Source organism: Festucalex cinctus, chromosome 16 (genome assembly GCF_051991245.1).
Source record: "Festucalex cinctus isolate MCC-2025b chromosome 16, RoL_Fcin_1.0, whole genome shotgun sequence".
NCBI classification, from domain to species: Eukaryota; Metazoa; Chordata; class Actinopteri; order Syngnathiformes; family Syngnathidae; genus Festucalex; species Festucalex cinctus.
The window spans coordinates 14,970,404-14,988,043 of NC_135426.1; the positions used below are offsets into that span (position 1 = coordinate 14,970,404).

Consider the following 17,640-nt stretch of genomic DNA (forward strand, 5'->3'; position numbering starts at 1 on the left):
TTTCCACATTATGGGCTCTGTTTTATTAAGAGATAAAATCGATCATTTTTAAGTCCATTCACTTTGTACAGGCTTATAATTAAAATCAATTATATTTTTATTTTCAATGATAACTCTTGATAAAAGGTTGAAGGCTGTGTTGTGCAGTGCCACCTACTTCAAATCGTGTTATTTTACTTTACACAACAGTGAAGTGTTACTTGCTTTCCAGTCCCCTCATTTGACTTTCCAATGAACCGATGCAGCATAATAGCGCTGCCTGTTCGACGTGAGCAACGCCATGCAGAGCAAAAAGGCATGGATTCTGAAATCGCAGCAGCAGGGTAACAACATGGCGTCCCTATCTCATGTGACCAGCAGTTGACCAATCACAGCGTAGTACCTCTGAAACAGTTGGCCAAACTGTATCACCAATAGTGCTGCATTCGAGGGTGGTCGGAAGTTGGACTTTTCCGAATTCAAACCAAGTGTGTACGGGAACGCCCCCTTACAGCCATCCATTTTCTTGACCGCTTTTCCTCACAAGGGTCGCGGGGGCGCTGGAGCCTATCCCAGCCAGCTCTGGAACTCGGAAATTCCACTTGCGAAGTTGGAAAAGAAGAAGGACCCCGAGTTCACCGATGGACTGCAAGTGACGTACACAGATTGTGAATGGTAAAACAATTTACTTGAGCATAAAACTAGATAGCTTTCTTCCTTAACACAACGTACGGGACAGTATGTCGCTATCTCGCGGTGAACTACTGAACTGTGTGGAATGCTTATGAAATAAGATAAAAAAAAAAATAATAGAAAACAATAAATGAAGCAAAATTACAAAAAGGTAAGTTTTCTGCAGGTAAAAAAAAATAGTTTTAAGAACCAAAACAAAAAACAATTTATCACTATCCGCCATTTTGGTTGTTTACTTTCCCCTCGAACGCTTTCAGGTCGAAACTAGGAAAAAACAACTCTGATATATCCGCCTTCCGACCATCCTCGAATGCAGCAACACTTCCTGGTTTGAACTCGGAAAAGTCCGACTTCCGACCATCCTCGAATGCAGCATAAGTCATATGTCACGTGTATATCGGGTAAGTCACTTCATCACTTTTCAGTATACTTTTTCTAACAAAAAACAAAAGTTAAATATGGGCCTTGGTTCAGTAAAGGTGGGGAAACACTGAAGAATCATCCAAAATGCATTTGTTGTCGCGTTTGACGCCAATATGATGTGTTTCATAACAGGACCAAAGTCATAAATCATGAACGGCGGCTAACAGGAGTGTGGACAACTAGGCGTGCAGCGTTGCATTGTGGGTAAGGCTGCTTCCATCGCTAAAGGGCAATTTGGAGCAAACAATTTTGAAAAAAGTACATTAGTCTTGTGGATTTGGGTTGTAGAGAAGGAAAACAGGCATGAATTTATTGTATTATTTAATCAAAGGTGACATTGAGGTCAAGCACAGGTAACAAAAACGCTGACAATTCATTCTCATTTCAAATGAGTTAAGTGCTTGATGTGGACCAATGAACAATTTTGCTCATGTCACATCTTTCCCACATTAAGTGCTGCTGTCTGGAAAACAAATTAAGTGCCGTTTTTTTTTCTTCTGTTTTTACCAACACATATTTCAAGTTTTCACTGAAAACTTTCCAAATTTGTCACATACACTCACACCAGTCTTTCATCTGACCCGATTGAAACGCAAGCACAATCCCTGAGATTTTCCAGGTTGACAATTGTTCAAAAGTTCCGCACGCCGGCTTGGAAATGTGACTCATGCGTTTAGTCCGAGCCGAAGTGCAAGTGCTCATCCGTCCTTTCTCCTATCGTGCTTGTCCTCCTTAGGGAGTGAGAGGCGTCCTACACCCTGGACTGGTCGCCGGCCAATCACAGGACACATACTCGTGCATCCGGAAAGTATTCATGTAATTATGAGATGTTTGGGGCACAATTTTAAGGGAAAAAATGTAATAATGTGAAAAAAAAGTATAGCGCTGCACGTACTTTTCGGATGCACTGTATTTCTCGTGAATGAAGCGCTCCCCTCAAATCGGGTCCTCTCTATGTGGCAAAGAGCCCCATGTCGGTGCGCGCGTGATCCCCGGCGAGGAAGCAGTCGTCAGCGTGCACGAAGCGTCCGGCGTCGCGGTCGTAGGCGAGCGCGGCGCCGCGCCTGTCGTCCTCACCGTAGCGCAGCGACTGCGCGTGCACCTGCTGGATGTGGCGTTTGATGGTGCTCACCTTCAGCGTGGCCAGCGCCGCGCCGCATACCATGCAGATGAGCCCGTGCCGCCGGCAGTCGTAGTCCATCAGGAAGTCTGTGCGCCAGCGCACCTGGTAGTTCCGCCGCTGGTCCTTGCCCGGGTAGTGGCCGTGACGCGGGATAGCGTCCTTGGCCGTGTCCTTGACTCCTCCGTCGTCATCGTCCTCCTCCTCCTCTTCCCCCTCGTCCTCTTCTTCTTTCACTGCCAGTTTGATGTCAGGGGAGTCGTCCTCATTCGGGCCTCCGCTGGTATTTAGGGCATCGGCGTCACTTGTGCTGATTTCTGCAGATTCAGGAAGTCAGCATTGAGACAGAGGAAAGGTGCTTTTGTGGTTGCACACAACAAAAACAGGAACATCAAAATGACATCGAGCCAATAAAAGTACGTACCAGTGTTAATTTTGACAAGACATTTTAATTTAGTTTTATAGTCTTTTGACTATTCAAGTTTTAGTTGTAATTTAGTCATCTGATTGTGGGAATACCGAAAGCATTCCCACGTTATTTTTATTTTTATTCTCACTTTTTTGCCAAGAAACAGCTCCCACATAATACTGCCAATTTACACTGTTCAAATTTCAACTAGTTTCAAAAATTCACGCCTCCCGGGGTATATATCATCTAATTCCACAGTACTAACAGTATTTGCACAATTTAACTTGTAATATCAACTTTTCCTCATTCATTTTCAATGGGACAGTCATTGAAATTTTTGTATCACTTTCCACGCCCACTTCCATATATATATATAACTTATCATCATTACCAGGTGTCTTACACTGCTCGGTGGCACAGTTGGTAAAGTCCATTGCCCAGTAACCAGGAGGTCATAATTTCATAATCTATCTCTCAATTTACTTCATAAGCATTCCACATGCATTCAAATCTTAGCATTCAGCTATTAGCATTCGGCTTTCAGCATTCCCACGCAATTCCTCCAGAAATTGCACTTAGTCTAGTTCATTAAAAATAAAGTTAAAAAAAATCCATCAATATATTGAATTTGAGAGGATTTGATCATTATTGTCATTACATTTTTTCACGTTACAGCCTGTTTTGCAAATGGAATAATTTTATTAAAAAATTGTTAAACCTCATCATGAGAACACGTTTTTGTTTTTTGCAAACATGTAAAAAAATACGAAACCATACACTGACCGTCTTAGCTCATTTGTCACCTTCACTTTTTCCACATTTTGTTATGACACAGCCTTTATCACACATGGAATAAATAAAATGCTTAAATTCTGCAAATAACTTAAAATTACAATGTGAAATGTTTTGAATTTTGTAGGTAAATAATTTTAAAATAAAACAAAAAACAAAAACTAGGAAGTCTGCTCATTATTGCCATGTTGTTTTTCGAGCTAGCAACAAGCGACTCTTTTCAACTTTCATGTCTATCATCTCTTTGAACCGAGTCCCCTACTTAAATATATATATATATATAAAAAGATGAAATTTCAAGATGAACTAAAAATGCATGACAATCTTTATGGGTGAACTAACGAAGTTTATGGGTGAACTAACCAGTAACTAGAACTAGTAATTACAGTCTGACTGTGAATCTACGTTTTAGTGTTCATTCATCTCACCGTCTTGTGCGAGGATGCCGTCGGCACAGTACTCTTTGGTCCAGGCGGCCGCCGCGGCTTCCCGTTCTTTCTGGCTCAGGCTTAGCGTCTCGGGATGACATTCCTGGATGTGGTTGCGGAAGCTTCGCACTTGGGTTCCGCGCAGCAACTGAGCGCACACCATGCAGTAGACGCGTCGGCCCCTGGGCCCGTACGCCACCAGGTAGTCGAGGCGCAGCTGCCACGATTCGCCGCACGCGCCTCGGCGCCGCTTCTTGCGGGCGGGGCCCTCCACGCCGCCGTCCTCGCCGATCAGACGCGTGTCCCCAGACGGTGAGGCGGCCCGGTTGCCGCCATTGGCGTCGTCTTTGGCGTTTGCTTCTGATTGGATCGAGTTCTCTGACTCATCTGTCGCGAACAATAGACAAAGAGAAATAGATTTTTTTATTTTTTTTTATTTTATTGTATTTTTCAGTTAACTCCAACTGTGGTGTCATTAATAACCAGCTTAGAGGACGCTTAGGGACAACAGAATAACATACGCTACACACTTGCTAGTTGCTAATGCTACGCAAGCAAAATGGTGCATTCAGGGTACTGTCATAGCGTCGAAAACTTCAGTTTCCTTCGATAACATTGTAAGGCGAAACTAATAGGCTATTTGGCCCAATTCGTCGATTGTTTTGGATGATGTTTGAACGCCAATAATCGGTTGGGCCCTAGTTTTAACTCATTCACTGCCAATGACGGCCATAGACGTCATAGATCAATTTTAATTCGTACAGGGGTGACACTCACCGTGAGTCTGAGCCCAGGCCTGTAGAACGCAGTGCTTCTGCTCGGAGGTGTAGACGAGCGAGTCGGGGTGGCGCTGGAGCACGTGGCTCTTGATGTGGTCCAGGTGCAGCGAGGGCAGCTGGCTACTGCACAGCATGCACAGCAGCCGGCCCGCCTCCGCGTCGTACTCCATCAGGAACTCCTGGCGGAACCACGCGTGCAGCGACGCGTTCAAGTAGCACTCCAGCGTACGGGCCTCCTCTGCCGACACCGCCGACGCAACACCTGCGTCCGCTGTCGCGCCGCCTGCATCGCCCGCCTCGGAAAGAGGAGAGAGGCTGCCCCCGTGCTGCGGCTCTGCCTCGGGTGCTGATGGGCAAAAAAACAATGCATATGTGACATTAGCTAAAAAATATTTTTGTATTTTGTTGTTGATGCAAATGGACTCACCGTCAGTGTCGCAAAACTCCTCGCCGTCCGCCTCTTGGTCCCCCCGAGGCGAAGGCTGGACAAGTGGCGCGCCAAGGCTCAGGTGGCTCTCCCAGCCGGTGCGGATGACCTCCTTGTCGGCGGCGCTCCACAGCAGCGAGTCGGGGTGCTTCTGGCGGATGTGGCGCTTGATGGTGCTCAGCTTGAGGGTGGCCAACGAGCTGCCGCACACCATGCAGATCATGCCGTGCCGCAGCGGGTCAAAATCCATCAGGTACTCGCTGCGCCAGTACTCGTGGTAGTAGCGCCGGTGGTCGCGGCCCGGGATGCGACTCAGGCCAGGCCGCGACGCCCGACGAACTTTGCGTCCCGACGGACCGGGCACCGGCGACAGGATCGGGGGCTGGTCCGGACCCTCGCTGATGCTCCAGTAGCTGGTGACAGGTGATCGGACCGGCCCCACCGAGCCTGCCTCGTACTCGTCATGGGCGGCGTGCCCGTTGGCGAGTGCATCCTCTGCTAAAAAGACACAACAAGCTTGGACTCAACATGGTATATTCAAGTTCTCAATTGTCTTTGTTCTTTCAAGGTAGTTGGAGCCTATCCCAGATGACTTTGGGCAAGAGACGAGGTACACCCTGGATTGGTCGCCAGTTGCTCACAGGGCACACATAGATAAACAACCATCCATACATTTTCAGAAGGGATTCTAGTGAGCTGGAGTCTATTCCACGAATCCAAGTTTGAGTAAACTCAATCCAATAAGGGCAACTGTATAGAAAACTTGATTGGTGGTGTTGTACATGTTTCCTGCTAATGGTTCAGGGTGCATCCCGCCTCTAAAAAAAAAAGTAAGCGAGATTAGACTCCAGCTCAGGGCAACATTTGAAAAGCTAGTATCTTATGGGGCCTTCATGCTAAAGCTAACTGGTTAGCTCGGGTGTTTTTTTTTTTTTTTTTTTTTAGGCCGTAGTGCCTCCACCGTCCACACGATGGCGTCCGCGCGCGTCTCGGTGCTGTTAAGCCTTTGTTTACAGGAGCCCACACAGACAGAGGGGCCAAGCCGTATTGGTATTGTCCCACTGACAATAGCAGTGGATTTGACAGCCACGCACACATGAAAAGCACATCATTTAGTTTTCTTTCATGTTCAACGTCACCTTACCTCCCGAGTCGCTGTAGCCGCGGGCCGCCTCTTCCTCCTCCTCTTCCCCGCGTACGGTTAATGAGAGCGGCTCCGGCCGAGCCCGGAGCACGGCGGCGGCGTCGTCGTCGTCCATCCCGCGCTCTCTCTGGTTCCGGGACGTGTCACGCGCGTACGAGCACGTTTGCGACACGCATCTGGCATCGCACGGCAGCTCCGACGACGCGTGTGTGTACGTGCGTGCGTGCGCGCGCGCGACCCAGTCAATCTAACCACCCCGCTTGACAAGTTAACTTTTGATAGGTTGTCCAGTGGAAAAGGTGCGGCAAATGCGTAAGCGTGGGCCTCCAGTCGCGTATTTTGGAGACTCTTGCTGGTCTTCAGGGTGGGGAGCCGGACGAGGGGCCCCTGGGGCTCCTTAAGGGGCTCCTGGGTAAATTTAAAGAGACAGTACCCGCGTCAACGAGAGCCCGGGACCATTGTTGCGTCATCATACGTTAGTCAGGTCGCCCGTTATTATTACAGTCCTATCATTATTACCCTATAGATAGATAGATAAGATTAACTAAGATTAATATTTTACTTTCCTTACATTTTATTTTATACACGCACGTTTTAAAATATATTTTTCACATTTTTAAACTTTTTTTTAATTATTAAGCACAGCATGCACCTTTTAAATATTTTTCTAATTACAGTTTTATGCACACATTTTAGTTTATCTTTCATTCTATTATTGTTCTTTTTAGGAATTTTATTATTATTTTAATTTATCTTTTTATGGATATTTTTTTTACTTTTAACATACTTTTATTTTCATACAAAAATAATTAGAAGAATAACGCACTCTACAGTACCACCCAATTAGTATTTTATTTTATTTATTTATTTTAAATCAGTGATGGCTTTATCTGTCCCTGAACGTATTTATTGATCCTGCTCTTAAAAAAAAAAATGTCTCGTCCTACTTTTTTTTTTCTAGCACATTAGGTTGTTGAGATATTTTCTTTTTAAGTTTGACCCATAAAAGCTTGTACATTACAGATTTTACTATGGGTTGTAATTTCTATTCAGAAAACATTACACCTGTTGCTGAATCTAATCCTTAATGTAGATATTTTGCACATGTTTAAAAAAAAATGAAGTAAGATTTGGTAATTGTAATCTATACCTTTGATAACGTCTGCATTATTATTTGACACACAAACATACCATTTGTATACATCTTTTTATTTTAATGTATTTTTTTATTAATATATTTCTTATATATTTTTACTTAAAACAGAGACGTGTGGACAGCAGATGGGGCCAACATCCGGGTCCTGCCGTGCGTTGTCAAGGCAGCCAGTTCCCGGCTGGCTAGTGGCGGGCGCTAACCGCGAAGTCCTACCCGACCTGTCCTCACGTAGACACCGAAAAAGAACGCTCCCCCCCTAAAAAAAAAAAAAAAGACAAAAGTTACTCAGTGACAAGGTAAACGACCGTGCATGCTTTTACTCCGCTTCCTCCTTTGCGCCGCTTATCGCGAGAGGCCCCACAGGCGTAGACAAACGACGAGGACAAGATGTCCATTGTGAGACACGCTCAGTAGCCTCGCCGTCGACGATCCGTTCCCGTCTTCCACTCCGCCGCTGAAGGCGTTCAGCTCCCGTCTTGGTCGCGTTCTCGGTGGGACTTTAGCTCGCTGCGGGTTTAATGGAGCAAAACGCTTCTTAAATGGGACATTTTGACGGTCGGCGGCTGAAATTAAGGTACAGGGGGACACATTTAAAGGGATAGTGTCACCATGACGACACATTTAAAGGGACAGTTGGGCGTTTCTACACCCCCAGTGCCCCTCCCCCCAAAATAGACGTTAGATAAAAGAAATGACGATAACTGACATATAAAATGAATAAAAATACAATGAAATGTAAAATGATACAAAAAACAAGAAATATATTGTAAGCTACTATGTCAATTTCTCACATTAATAGGGATGCTTGATAACAACTTTTCAAGCTCTGTACATTCATTTGTTAGGGCAAACATCCCATAACAAATGACTGTACAGAGCTTGATTTTCGGCGAACGTTTTTGTTCAAAGGTGGAAAAAGTGTCACAAAAAAAACATCCAGAGTAGGACACTTCATTACTGTGACTAATTGAAAACAGCTGTTTGGAGCCGCTAGCTACAAAAAAAAAGGAGTTTGTTGGAAGGCAAAGTGGAAGTGGAAGCTTAAGGTATGTTGTTTTTGCTTGAAACAGTACGCCGATCACAACTTTCATGGTGTAAATTGTCATTCATTAAATCGTTTGTGTCAGGATATACTTGTCTTGATGTATATTGAAGTTTTCAAGCTATCTTAGCTTGCTAGCTGCTAACAAACAAATTGACGCCCTGCCCTCCACCGCAAGGGGAGCACTTAAATGTGACGTCACACTGGAAGGTTCTATACCAGTAGTACTTTTGAGACAACCACTCACCAAAAAAACAAAACAAAAAAAACCGACAATGATAATTTAAAGAAACACCAATTTACTGTATCTCTTTTTAGCATTTTCCTGAAAACTGCATAAGATTGATGGAAATTTTCTATTCTTCTCACTTTTAATTCCTGATCCGAAAACAGCTGCAAGAGTAGTGGCAGCCGTTGCGAATATAGATAACTTGAAATAAGGCCTGTACGTTTCGCCTGATAGAGGCACCTATTATCGGTACTCGCCCATCCCTAATAAGATTTCCTTGATTCAATTAAAATGAATTGCACAGAAGCATTTAAATATTGTACTTTTATTATAAGTTGACGCACATACATTTTTTGACATTATTGTTTTCATTTTTTTTTTACACACTTAATTTTATTTGTTTAGTTTGTGTGAGATTTAATTTTAATTAACCTCCACACTATGTTTTCATTATTTTCTTTATGGTATGTTGTCACACCAGCTCATGTATGATCTGCTCCCTATCCCATAGGATACCTGACGCTTTGCGTGATCCTACACAGCAGAACAAAGCCTTCTGGATGGAAGGAATGAAGGACTCAAGGGGATGAGATTTTGCAGGCTGGCAGTAGCATGGGTTTAAAGTTTCTTTCTTTCAGACAAAAATTATTTTTCCCAGTAAAGAGAAAAAAAAGTTTTGGTTGTCGGTAGCATGCTGACAGTCAAGAGCAAATGCGGCTCGGCCTCCAAGTTGGATGGCGCCACCCCGGCGACTTCCAGCTCGTCGGGCTCCTCGGTTAAGATCACTCAGACTGTCAGGATGATGTCCAACGGTGTCCAAACGCGAATCTCCACACGGGTCAAAACCGAGGTCACGTTGGCAACCGCGAATGCCGAGTCCGAGGAGGATCGAGTGGCCCGTCGCCGGGAGCACTGGAGGCTGAAAAAGCGAGAGCAGCGGGCCAGACTGGCAGCGAGACTCGCCAAAAACAAAGACAAAGTCATGTCGGTGATAACTGCGTCCGCTCACGTTCTCCTCGATGCCAGTCAAGGTGGCAAAACACAGACGTTGCGCAAATCTGCGCGAATGGCGAGAGAATCAATGAAAGAGCCGACGATTTTTACGCCTCCAACAAGCATCCCTCGATGCAGAACAGCTCGGCAGAGATGCTTGGAAGCGCACAGACATTTAAAAGTCAAATCACTGTCCACGCCCTCGCCGTTGAAGAAGAGAAGCATCCCCCTGATGGACACGAAAGACACTCCGGAACAGATAATCGCCAAACAGAGAGAGTACTGGCGGATTAAAAAGCAGGAGCAGCGGGCCAAGATGTCGATGGAGGCGAAGGCCCGGCTCAAGGAGAAAGACTCCATGATGCGGCGAGTCAAACGCTACCAGAAAATCCTGGAGGAGATGAGGAGGGCCCGAGCATCAGGGGTTGGCCTGGAGACCATCGGGGGCTTCATCGAAGAGGACGGGACGGTGTCTGCGAATGTTCCCCGGACGTTAAATGGCATTGTGAGGAAAGATGGGCTTGGGGCTTCTGATATCAAAGTCCTCATGAGAGCGCCCGCCCGAAGCAAAAAGTCCACACCTGTGCAATCCTTCAGTCACCTCACCCTCGCATGTCCCCAAGGCCAGCGCAAGCCTGACGTGGCCACCCGGGTCAGCCGGACTGGCTGCGTCATGAAAATGCTGGTTTCGGATAAATCATTGAGCAAGGAAGACCGGATAGCGAAGCAGCGCGAGTACTGGAGGGTGTCCAAGCGGCAACAGCGGGCGGCTCTCGCAGCCCGCCTCAGGCAAGGGGTCGCCGAGGCCAAATTCGGCCCGTCGGTCCAGAGGAACAAGGCCTTCAGACCTGCGCGGCAAGCGCCTCCCCTAAACATGAGCCAGGCGACGATTGCCGTCAAACAGGAGCCTGACCTGAATCCTGCGCCGGAACAGAAGCTTCCGCTTCTGGTGCCCAAGCCCGAGCCTGAACCGACTCCGGCTGTGGACTGCCAGGCGACCACTCTGCTGGCAGTGGCTTCTATGAAGAAACTCCTGGAGGAGTCTCTGAGCACGGTGAATGACGGCAAAGACGAAGAGCGCCATGTTGGGACGAAGGTGAAAGTAGAGCCCGATGAATCGGAGTTGAAAGAGGAGCCCGATGAATCGGAGTTGAAAGAGGAGCCCGATAAATCGGAGGTGAAAGAGGAGCCTGACAGCACTGAATTGGGCCCCGTTGTGCAAGTTCAAAACCCCGATGTGGTCCCCCGGCTTCGCCTCAGCGCGGCAATGAGCCTGCAAAAGAAGCGGGAGTACTGGAAACTGATGAAGAGGCAGCAGAGGGCCAGGCAGAAGGAGAGGCTGGGCAAGGGCAGGGGCAATCAGGTGACACCTTGACAGTCTTGAGTGTTCGTGTGACTATTTTCCCGTCATGTATGTATTTTTGTCTCGCAGGCTGCAGCTCTCGCCACACGCTCCATAAACGTTGCAAAGACTGCGGTGAAGCTCCTCCCAAAGCCATCCTTGCCGCTCAAATCGCCCGAAACCCTCGCCGCCAAACCTCCCATCCACGGAGACTTGGACTCCGCGCTGCCCACGCTGAAACCCCCGGAAAACCCACTTTCCAGCATCATCCTGCACCCCATCGAGCCTCCCGCTCTTTTGAAATGGTTCTGGCCGTCTCCGGCGCCGGTTAACACCTTGAGACCGCCCAAGCGCCAACCGGAGGAGTCAGACGAGGACTTTCTGAAGCGGAAGCGCGAGTACTGGAGGATCAAGAAGAAGGAGCAGAGACACAAGAAGTCTATGGGTGAGAAGGGGAACCCCCAGAGGAGCGGGACCTGCGTGCCGCCTGCTCAGAATCTGCAGGTACGATGTATTGGAGGACACAGTCGAGGGCATGGTTACTAATACTGTATAGGCAGCTAAAGTAGGCCACCGGGGGTCACCATGGCAACAGAACACTAATCTCCTTATGGAGTACAGTGATTCTGAACCCCTGTGCCACAACATTAGGGATAGGAGTGTGACGATATACCAATATCGCGATAAATCATGATAAATATGTCTCCCGATAGCTTATTGATAAGCCTACTAAAGTATCGCGCTATTTGTAGTTAATATACAGCCACTATAATGGCTCCATTGTTCATTACTTATTGAGCAATTACTTGGCGGGCCGCTTGGCGGAGCGCCTCATAAGAGTGACGGGGAAATGTATGGAAATTTTCGGGCGAAGAAGACTCATGAGCTTACTTTTACTTGTAGAAGAAATGTATCTGTCCAGCAACTGACTCAGTTTTGCGCACGTTTCTATGAAAAAATTTGTAAATATCTTCAATTTTACCATTTTAAAACATATTTTATGTTTCGACTTTTGAAGCACACAATTTCTGAGGAATATTATTGATTTAATTTTTTTAATATTTAAGTAATTTTATTTATTTATTTACTTTCGCAATGTTGCACAAAAATTTGTCACAGTTGATAAAATGAAACAATTGACTATGTAACTGACATGTTGCATGACAATAGTGTTTAAGAAAGACACAAATTTGTTCACAGGACGTTAGAAGAAGAACACATTTGTATTTGCTTAAAAATAAATACACTAAAGTAGCCACTGTGAAGAAGACACCAGTTTTAATATTGTCTCATGGTACAAAAAGAAACTATTTTATCATGGAAAAAACATCAGTTTATGTCTTGAGTAGTTTTATTGTAGATTATCGTGGATTTATCACCTGACCAGTATATTGATAAAGCCTTGTATCGCATATCGTATCATATTGTGAGGTACCCAGAGGTTCCCACCCCTATTAGGGATGTAACGATAACGGAGATATCGTGATATTCAAACTATCACAATATATCGTCATCATCATGTCACAATATTAAAAACAGCATATCTGTTTGAAAAAAAAGTCAGGTTGATTTCCATTTGTGCAGTTCTAGCACCCTCTTGTGGCTAGATTTTTAGTGCAGTTGAATTTTCACAAGGCATGTTTTGGCCCTTCTATGTGTAAAATCCACCCTAACGGTCAGATAAAGAGGAACATAATATGCTTGTGAATTGAGTCAGTATGTGGAGGAACTCAATGTGATGTGCTAGCAAGTGCGAGTCACAGGCAATTTATTTTTAATGCAATCTGTTTGAATCACTACATAGGATTTTTGTCAGCGGGCGATGTCCGACCCTTTGAGTGAAGCATCAGAACATCTTATCAGGTAGGAAACCAGCTGTTTGTTATTGTTACAGATGCTAAACGTGGATTGCCATAACATCGTGTTGTTGATTTGTTTCACAGCAATTCAGTGAACACCGCGGCTGACACTCACTACACTGCACCACTACAAGGTAACAAAAGTGACAGATGTGAGTTCTAATAAAACTAATAATAACAATATTCCTCAACCGTGTCCCCAGATGAGCCGTTAGCCGGTGACGAGCGCCCCTCCGGCGACGGGGGCCACGTGTCGGAGGCCACGTGGAGGAACTTCTACCTCATGGACTACGACCCCCTCAACCAGCTGCTCGTGTGCATGGCGTGCGGCCAGCTGCAGCACTCGCAGAGCCTGGAGGCCGTGATGGCGCACATCGACGAGGCCCACCCGCACACCCGCTCCCTGGAGCCCGCCGAGCGCCGCCGCATCCTGGAGGCCTGGGACGAGCAGGTGTCCCGGCGCGAGCGCTTCTTCACCAGGCAGCTCCAGCAGCGCAACGCAACTCTGGCAGGTAAAATGATGCTCGTCTTCATTTACCAACTAGATCAGGGGTCAGCAATTTTTCCTGTCAAGAGATATTTTAGGTCAAATAAAAAACAAAAAACTCAGTCTGGAGCGGGAAAACATTTGAACATTGTGATGAAGCAAACTTTTAGTGATCGTCTCATTTACTGATGGCCCAAGTGCTAACTAGAGCTGCATCCTAACAGAAAAATATGCAGCATCTAATACTTTGAGATTCATTTTCTTCTACCTTTCATCTTACGATTTTTATTCTGATATATTTTTTAATTTTTCTTACATTTTTAGATTTTGACATTTTTGACTATTTTCTGGATAAATTATGGTAATTTTATTTTTTTCTGCCTTTTTGTCATTTTCGGGATCTCTTTTTTTGCTTTTGGACAATTTATGGTTACTTTTTGAATATTTTCCCCCTGCCTTAATTCAATTTTCTGACATTTTCGGCAATTTCATAGATTCGTCCTTCGTCCTTTTTGGACATTTGTAGGTAATTTTTAAAACTTTTTCATCAACCTTTCGTGTCTGACAACTTTTTGAATATTTAATTATTCATTTTATCTAAATCATTAATTCATTTAAAGATCGTCAAAAAAAAAAAAAAAGTTTAAAAAATAGAAAAAAAAATGGGGGAGCCACATATGAAATGTTTTATTTTTTTTTCCTGAAAAAGGCAAGTTCAAGAAAACTAACCAAAAAAAAAAAAAAAAACTGATAATTTGGAACACAGTTAATTGTAAATTTCAATATACAGGACTGTCTCAGAAAATTAGAATATTGTGGTAAAGTCCTTTATTTTCTGTAATGCAATTAAAAAAACAAAAATGTCACAATCTAGATTCACTTGGAAACACTTGCAGGTGTTTCGAGATAATTAGACGATTCAAGTGATCAGTTGAATAGCCTACTAGTATACGTTTTATATTTTAATATTTTGAGATAGGATATTTGAGTTTTGTTTAAACTGTAAGCCATAATCAGCATTATTATAAATAATAAAAGGCTTGCAATATTTCAGTTGATTTGTAATGAATCCATAATGCATGACATTTTTGTTTTTTTAATTGCATTACAGAAAATAAAGGACTTTATCACAATATTCTAATTTTCTGAGACAGTCCTGTATATACCGTGGTACCTACCCACATTTACCTGTTATGTTTCCATGACAGTATTGCAGCAGAGGTATTTATTAATAACACCCCCATGCTTGTTTTTACAGAAACGTACAGGAACTGAACTGCGGGACAACACCAACCTTCTCTCGCAAAACGACACTCCATGGAGAAGTTGTTTGTTTAGATGATGCAATAGATCAGGGGTCGGCAAACTAGTTTGAAATGTTTTCCTATCAATTATATCACAGGCCGAAATTGCATTTTCATCAGGCAAAACCCTGCTTTTCCTACTAAAAATAATCTTTATTACCAGTAGGGATGTAAGGATATTGAAAGCTCACAATTTGGTTTAATCTTTATTACCAGTAGGGATGTAAGGATATTGAAAGCTCACAATTTGGTTTTGGTTGATGTCACTGTAAGATATTTACAATATCGTGTGAAAGCTCACGGCATTGTATTGCAGTCTTGCATCTTCATGGAATATCCGTAATGATCAGGTTTTCCCCCTCCATCGTCATCTGGCGGGCCAGATATAATTGGTAGCAGGTCAATTTTGACAATGCTGACCCCTGCCATTGATGATTAGAGCACACTTGACTACCTTTTTGTGTCAACGTCTCAAGAGTGGATTTGGGACTTGTTTACAGGTGAATTGTTTTCAATTGACTTTATTTGTAATTAAATGTTTTTTGTACCTTTGTGATAATTTGGTTTTCTTTTGCGACACATGACCGGTGATTTTATTTTCCAAGTCCAAGATGTCCAAGGATTGAGAGACTCTTAAGAGGATAGTCCATGGTTGGCTCCAAGTTCACAAGCAATTTTGAAAAACCGAAGGATAGATGAGTCCTACAGTCAGTTGCTGCTCCTCCTCGCCTCCTGTACGACCTCAGGCGGCGACTCCTCTCTCTGCGATTCCTCTCTCGGGGTTTCCACTCGGAGCTCACTTGGGCCGGCTTGCAGGCGGAAGAGTGTGGGGACCCGACCCAGGATGGGGTTGCTCCCCTGGAGACCGGAGATCCACTGGTTGAGGGTGGCCTGGTCCCCCTGGCTCGTCATGCACATGGCAAAAACCGGACCTTCATCCACTGTTGAAAAAAAAAAAAAACACATCAAAGTTACCAAAGATTTTTCTTTTTTTAAAATGTGATCCAAAATATCATCTTACAGTCTTCTACATCTAAAGTTTCCATGTCCCCAAGGTCCCGATCAAAGTCGAGGTCAAGTTGGAGAGGGTAGTAAAAACATCGCTCTGGATCATAGGGCTCCTCCACCTATAAAAAAAAATACAAGGACAAGACATGGCCATTTTTTTTTCGAGAATTGTTGACTGAAAACGTCACATACAGGTACTGTATTTTTTTTCTCTTATCATTATCTACCATAATTTATTTTACGATCACAAAATTCCTTAAATACATTTCAGTGTCTGTTCTCGCCCACCTTCTCACCGGGCGGCAAGGGTTCCGCCCGGAGGACGTAGTAGTGGACGCAGGTCCTCTTCAGCCACAGGGGAAAAGGTCCCTCCACGAACACGGGCCTGCTCGGGTCGTGCTTGCCAAGGAGCTCCATCTGGTCAGGACTTTGGATGCCAACAACGTGGGGGACCGTGAACTGCTCGCCACTCGCTGTCACATCTGTGCATGGCATCTGGTGAGGAGGTCGGGTAAGAGGATGACTGTTATGATTGAAAATATGGTTTTCATTTTGTAGCAAATGACTATGACATAAGTCCACTAAAAAATGGTCACATTAATGGTAGAAAACGCTTTTGAACGATTTAGCTTTTTTAAATCATGAAAACCTAGCATTTGAACAAGGGTGTGTAGACTTTAAATCCACTGTGTTGGAGTTTGCTTTTAGCAACTTGAAAAATTTTAGATACAATTTGAAATGGCTTAAAATGGCACCTGGTAAACGGTGACTTTGGCGTCCAGGTCGTTGGCTATCCGCTTCAGGCTGAAGCGAGCAAGGTCCACCGGGTCTTCGGGCAGCTGATGCGGCACGGGGAAAGGGTTGGCGTGTTTGAATTTCGGGAACCAGTACATGATGCGCTGGTACTTCCTCACAGGGTGGCCCTTCTCGCCAAAAATCTGCACCAGCAGGACCTTGGTTTCCACGTTGGGCATGACACCTGCAGAGAAAGGAAACCAATTCAGTTTGTCGATTTGAGCGAGCACATCGTGCAACTTGGACATCCACCGTAGTTCTCCATTTGTTCCAGTAATTGCACCGCGCACTCCTGCTGCCGGGGATAGTGGTTGAACATGCGCTGGATGAAGTTCCTGGGAACAAACACCTCCTTTGGAAACACGTCCAGCAGCTGGTTATAGACGGTCAGGTCGCGCTCCACGCCGAACTCGGGCATCTTTTTGAGTGCCGCGTAGATGAATTCCACGTGGCCCCGTCGTCTCACGTCAGTCTTGATGAATGCCTGCAGCGCCTCAGCGAAGGAGGCCTTGGTTTTGTGCTCCGTGTCGAATGGGTCGCGCGCGACCACGGGCATCTCGGCATGGTGCTCGCCGATGAACTCGGCGGGCATGGGGCCGCCTTTGTTACTGCGGAAATGCCTCACCTGTGCAAAGTCAAACATATGAATTAATGCATAACAACACTATTCAGATTATGTTCTCATCATTCTGGGTCCTGCAAAACAGTAGTTTTCACCATAAAAATGAGACAGGTTTATTCCTAATAGTAATAGTAATAGTTTTTAACTTAATATTAGCAAATTATATTTGAGAAGCAGATTTACCTGGTCAAGCTGTGGATGGCGTAGCAAACTGGGGCGAGCGGACCGGGCTGTAGGGTAGGCGGACTGGCCCAGCAGCCGGAGCAGGCACTGTGCGCACTTCATGGTGGAACTGCTTGGGAAGAAAGCACATGACAGTTATTACACAGAATTATATGCAATCGTCGCACACTTGATATGTTGCAAATAAGTGGTGTTGTTTTTTTTTGTTTTTTTTAACATGTTGGAAACGTTTACCACAAGGTATGTGCTTCCAAGGCAGTGGAGCTGTCAGTCGAAAGTACTTTAGTTTATTTTTTTTTTAAAATCAAATCGTAGTTTAAATTAATTTTTGTTATCCTATATTTGACTGCAGTGTTAATGTTCAAACTGCGAAGTGTAGATTTATTATTATTATTAATTTAGCACAACATTTGTTTTCAGACCTTT

The 17,640-nt window shown here is 44.8% G+C and overlaps 3 protein-coding genes across 11 annotated transcripts in view; 1 reads left to right on the forward strand and 2 right to left on the reverse strand.

The window, feature by feature from the left end:
- zfta (zinc finger translocation associated) lies at positions 1-7,967 on the reverse strand. Its single transcript, XM_077501296.1, has 5 exons — positions 6,195-7,967; positions 5,051-5,548; positions 4,622-4,969; positions 3,845-4,231; positions 1-2,532 (listed from the first exon to the last, which is right to left on the reverse strand). Exons 1-5 carry the CDS (start codon positions 6,307-6,309, stop codon positions 2,048-2,050), a joined length of 1,833 nt encoding a protein of 610 aa, XP_077357422.1. The 5' UTR covers positions 6,310-7,967; the 3' UTR covers positions 1-2,047.
- On the forward strand, positions 472-15,165 carry LOC144004241 (uncharacterized). Of its 6 annotated transcripts, none has more exons than XM_077501292.1 (10): positions 472-654; positions 930-1,073; positions 1,228-1,299; positions 7,459-8,396; positions 9,133-10,977; positions 11,047-11,460; positions 12,761-12,819; positions 12,900-12,949; positions 13,019-13,327; positions 14,561-15,165. In XM_077501292.1, the coding sequence occupies exons 5-10, from the start codon at positions 9,313-9,315 to the stop codon at positions 14,575-14,577; spliced, it is 2,514 nt and encodes an 837-aa protein (XP_077357418.1). In that variant the 5' UTR covers positions 472-654; positions 930-1,073; positions 1,228-1,299; positions 7,459-8,396; positions 9,133-9,312; the 3' UTR covers positions 14,578-15,165. The 6 variants fall into 6 exon arrangements, with proteins under 6 accessions (XP_077357418.1, XP_077357420.1, XP_077357415.1 ...); XM_077501294.1 differs by having other exon boundaries at positions 7,459-7,924; XM_077501289.1 differs by having other exon boundaries at positions 7,459-7,646.
- ecsit (ECSIT signaling integrator) overlaps positions 12,216-17,640 on the reverse strand; it is a 6,846-nt gene continuing 1,421 nt past the window's right edge. Inside the window, exons 2-8 of one of the 4 annotated variants that reach the window (XR_013279243.1) lie at positions 17,215-17,326; positions 16,662-17,034; positions 16,370-16,593; positions 15,903-16,109; positions 15,628-15,733; positions 15,155-15,547; positions 12,216-13,381 (exon numbers count right to left, since the gene is read on the reverse strand). Coding sequence is in view for 3 of the 4 variants with exons in the window: in XM_077501298.1 (XP_077357424.1) it covers positions 15,315-15,547; positions 15,628-15,733; positions 15,903-16,109; positions 16,370-16,593; positions 16,662-17,034; positions 17,215-17,326 (1,255 nt within the window). In the remaining variant the exon portion in view is untranslated. Of the gene's footprint in view, positions 13,382-14,798; positions 15,548-15,627; positions 15,734-15,902; positions 16,110-16,369; positions 16,594-16,661; positions 17,035-17,214; positions 17,327-17,640 lie in introns of those variants that run through there. The other 3 variants (XM_077501298.1, XM_077501297.1, XM_077501299.1) reach the window with 3 other exon arrangements.

Coding starts and splice junctions, on each gene's coding strand:
- LOC144004241 (XM_077501290.1), top strand. CDS start 9,313: ATGCTGACAGTCAAGAGCAAATGCGGCTCGGCCTCCAAGTTGGATGGC. Junction 10,978..11,046: donor GCAAGGGCAGGGGCAATCAG/GTGACACCTTGA, acceptor TTTGTCTCGCAG/GCTGCAGCTCTCGCCACACG. Junction 12,950..13,018: donor CTACACTGCACCACTACAAG/GTAACAAAAGTG, acceptor CCGTGTCCCCAG/ATGAGCCGTTAGCCGGTGAC.
- zfta (XM_077501296.1), bottom strand. CDS start 6,309: ATGGACGACGACGACGCCGCCGCCGTGCTCCGGGCTCGGCCGGAGCCG. Junction 4,232..4,621: donor GGCCTGGGCTCAGACTCACG/GTGAGTGTCACC, acceptor TGTTCGCGACAG/ATGAGTCAGAGAACTCGATC. Junction 2,533..3,844: donor CGGCATCCTCGCACAAGACG/GTGAGATGAATG, acceptor CTGAATCTGCAG/AAATCAGCACAAGTGACGCC.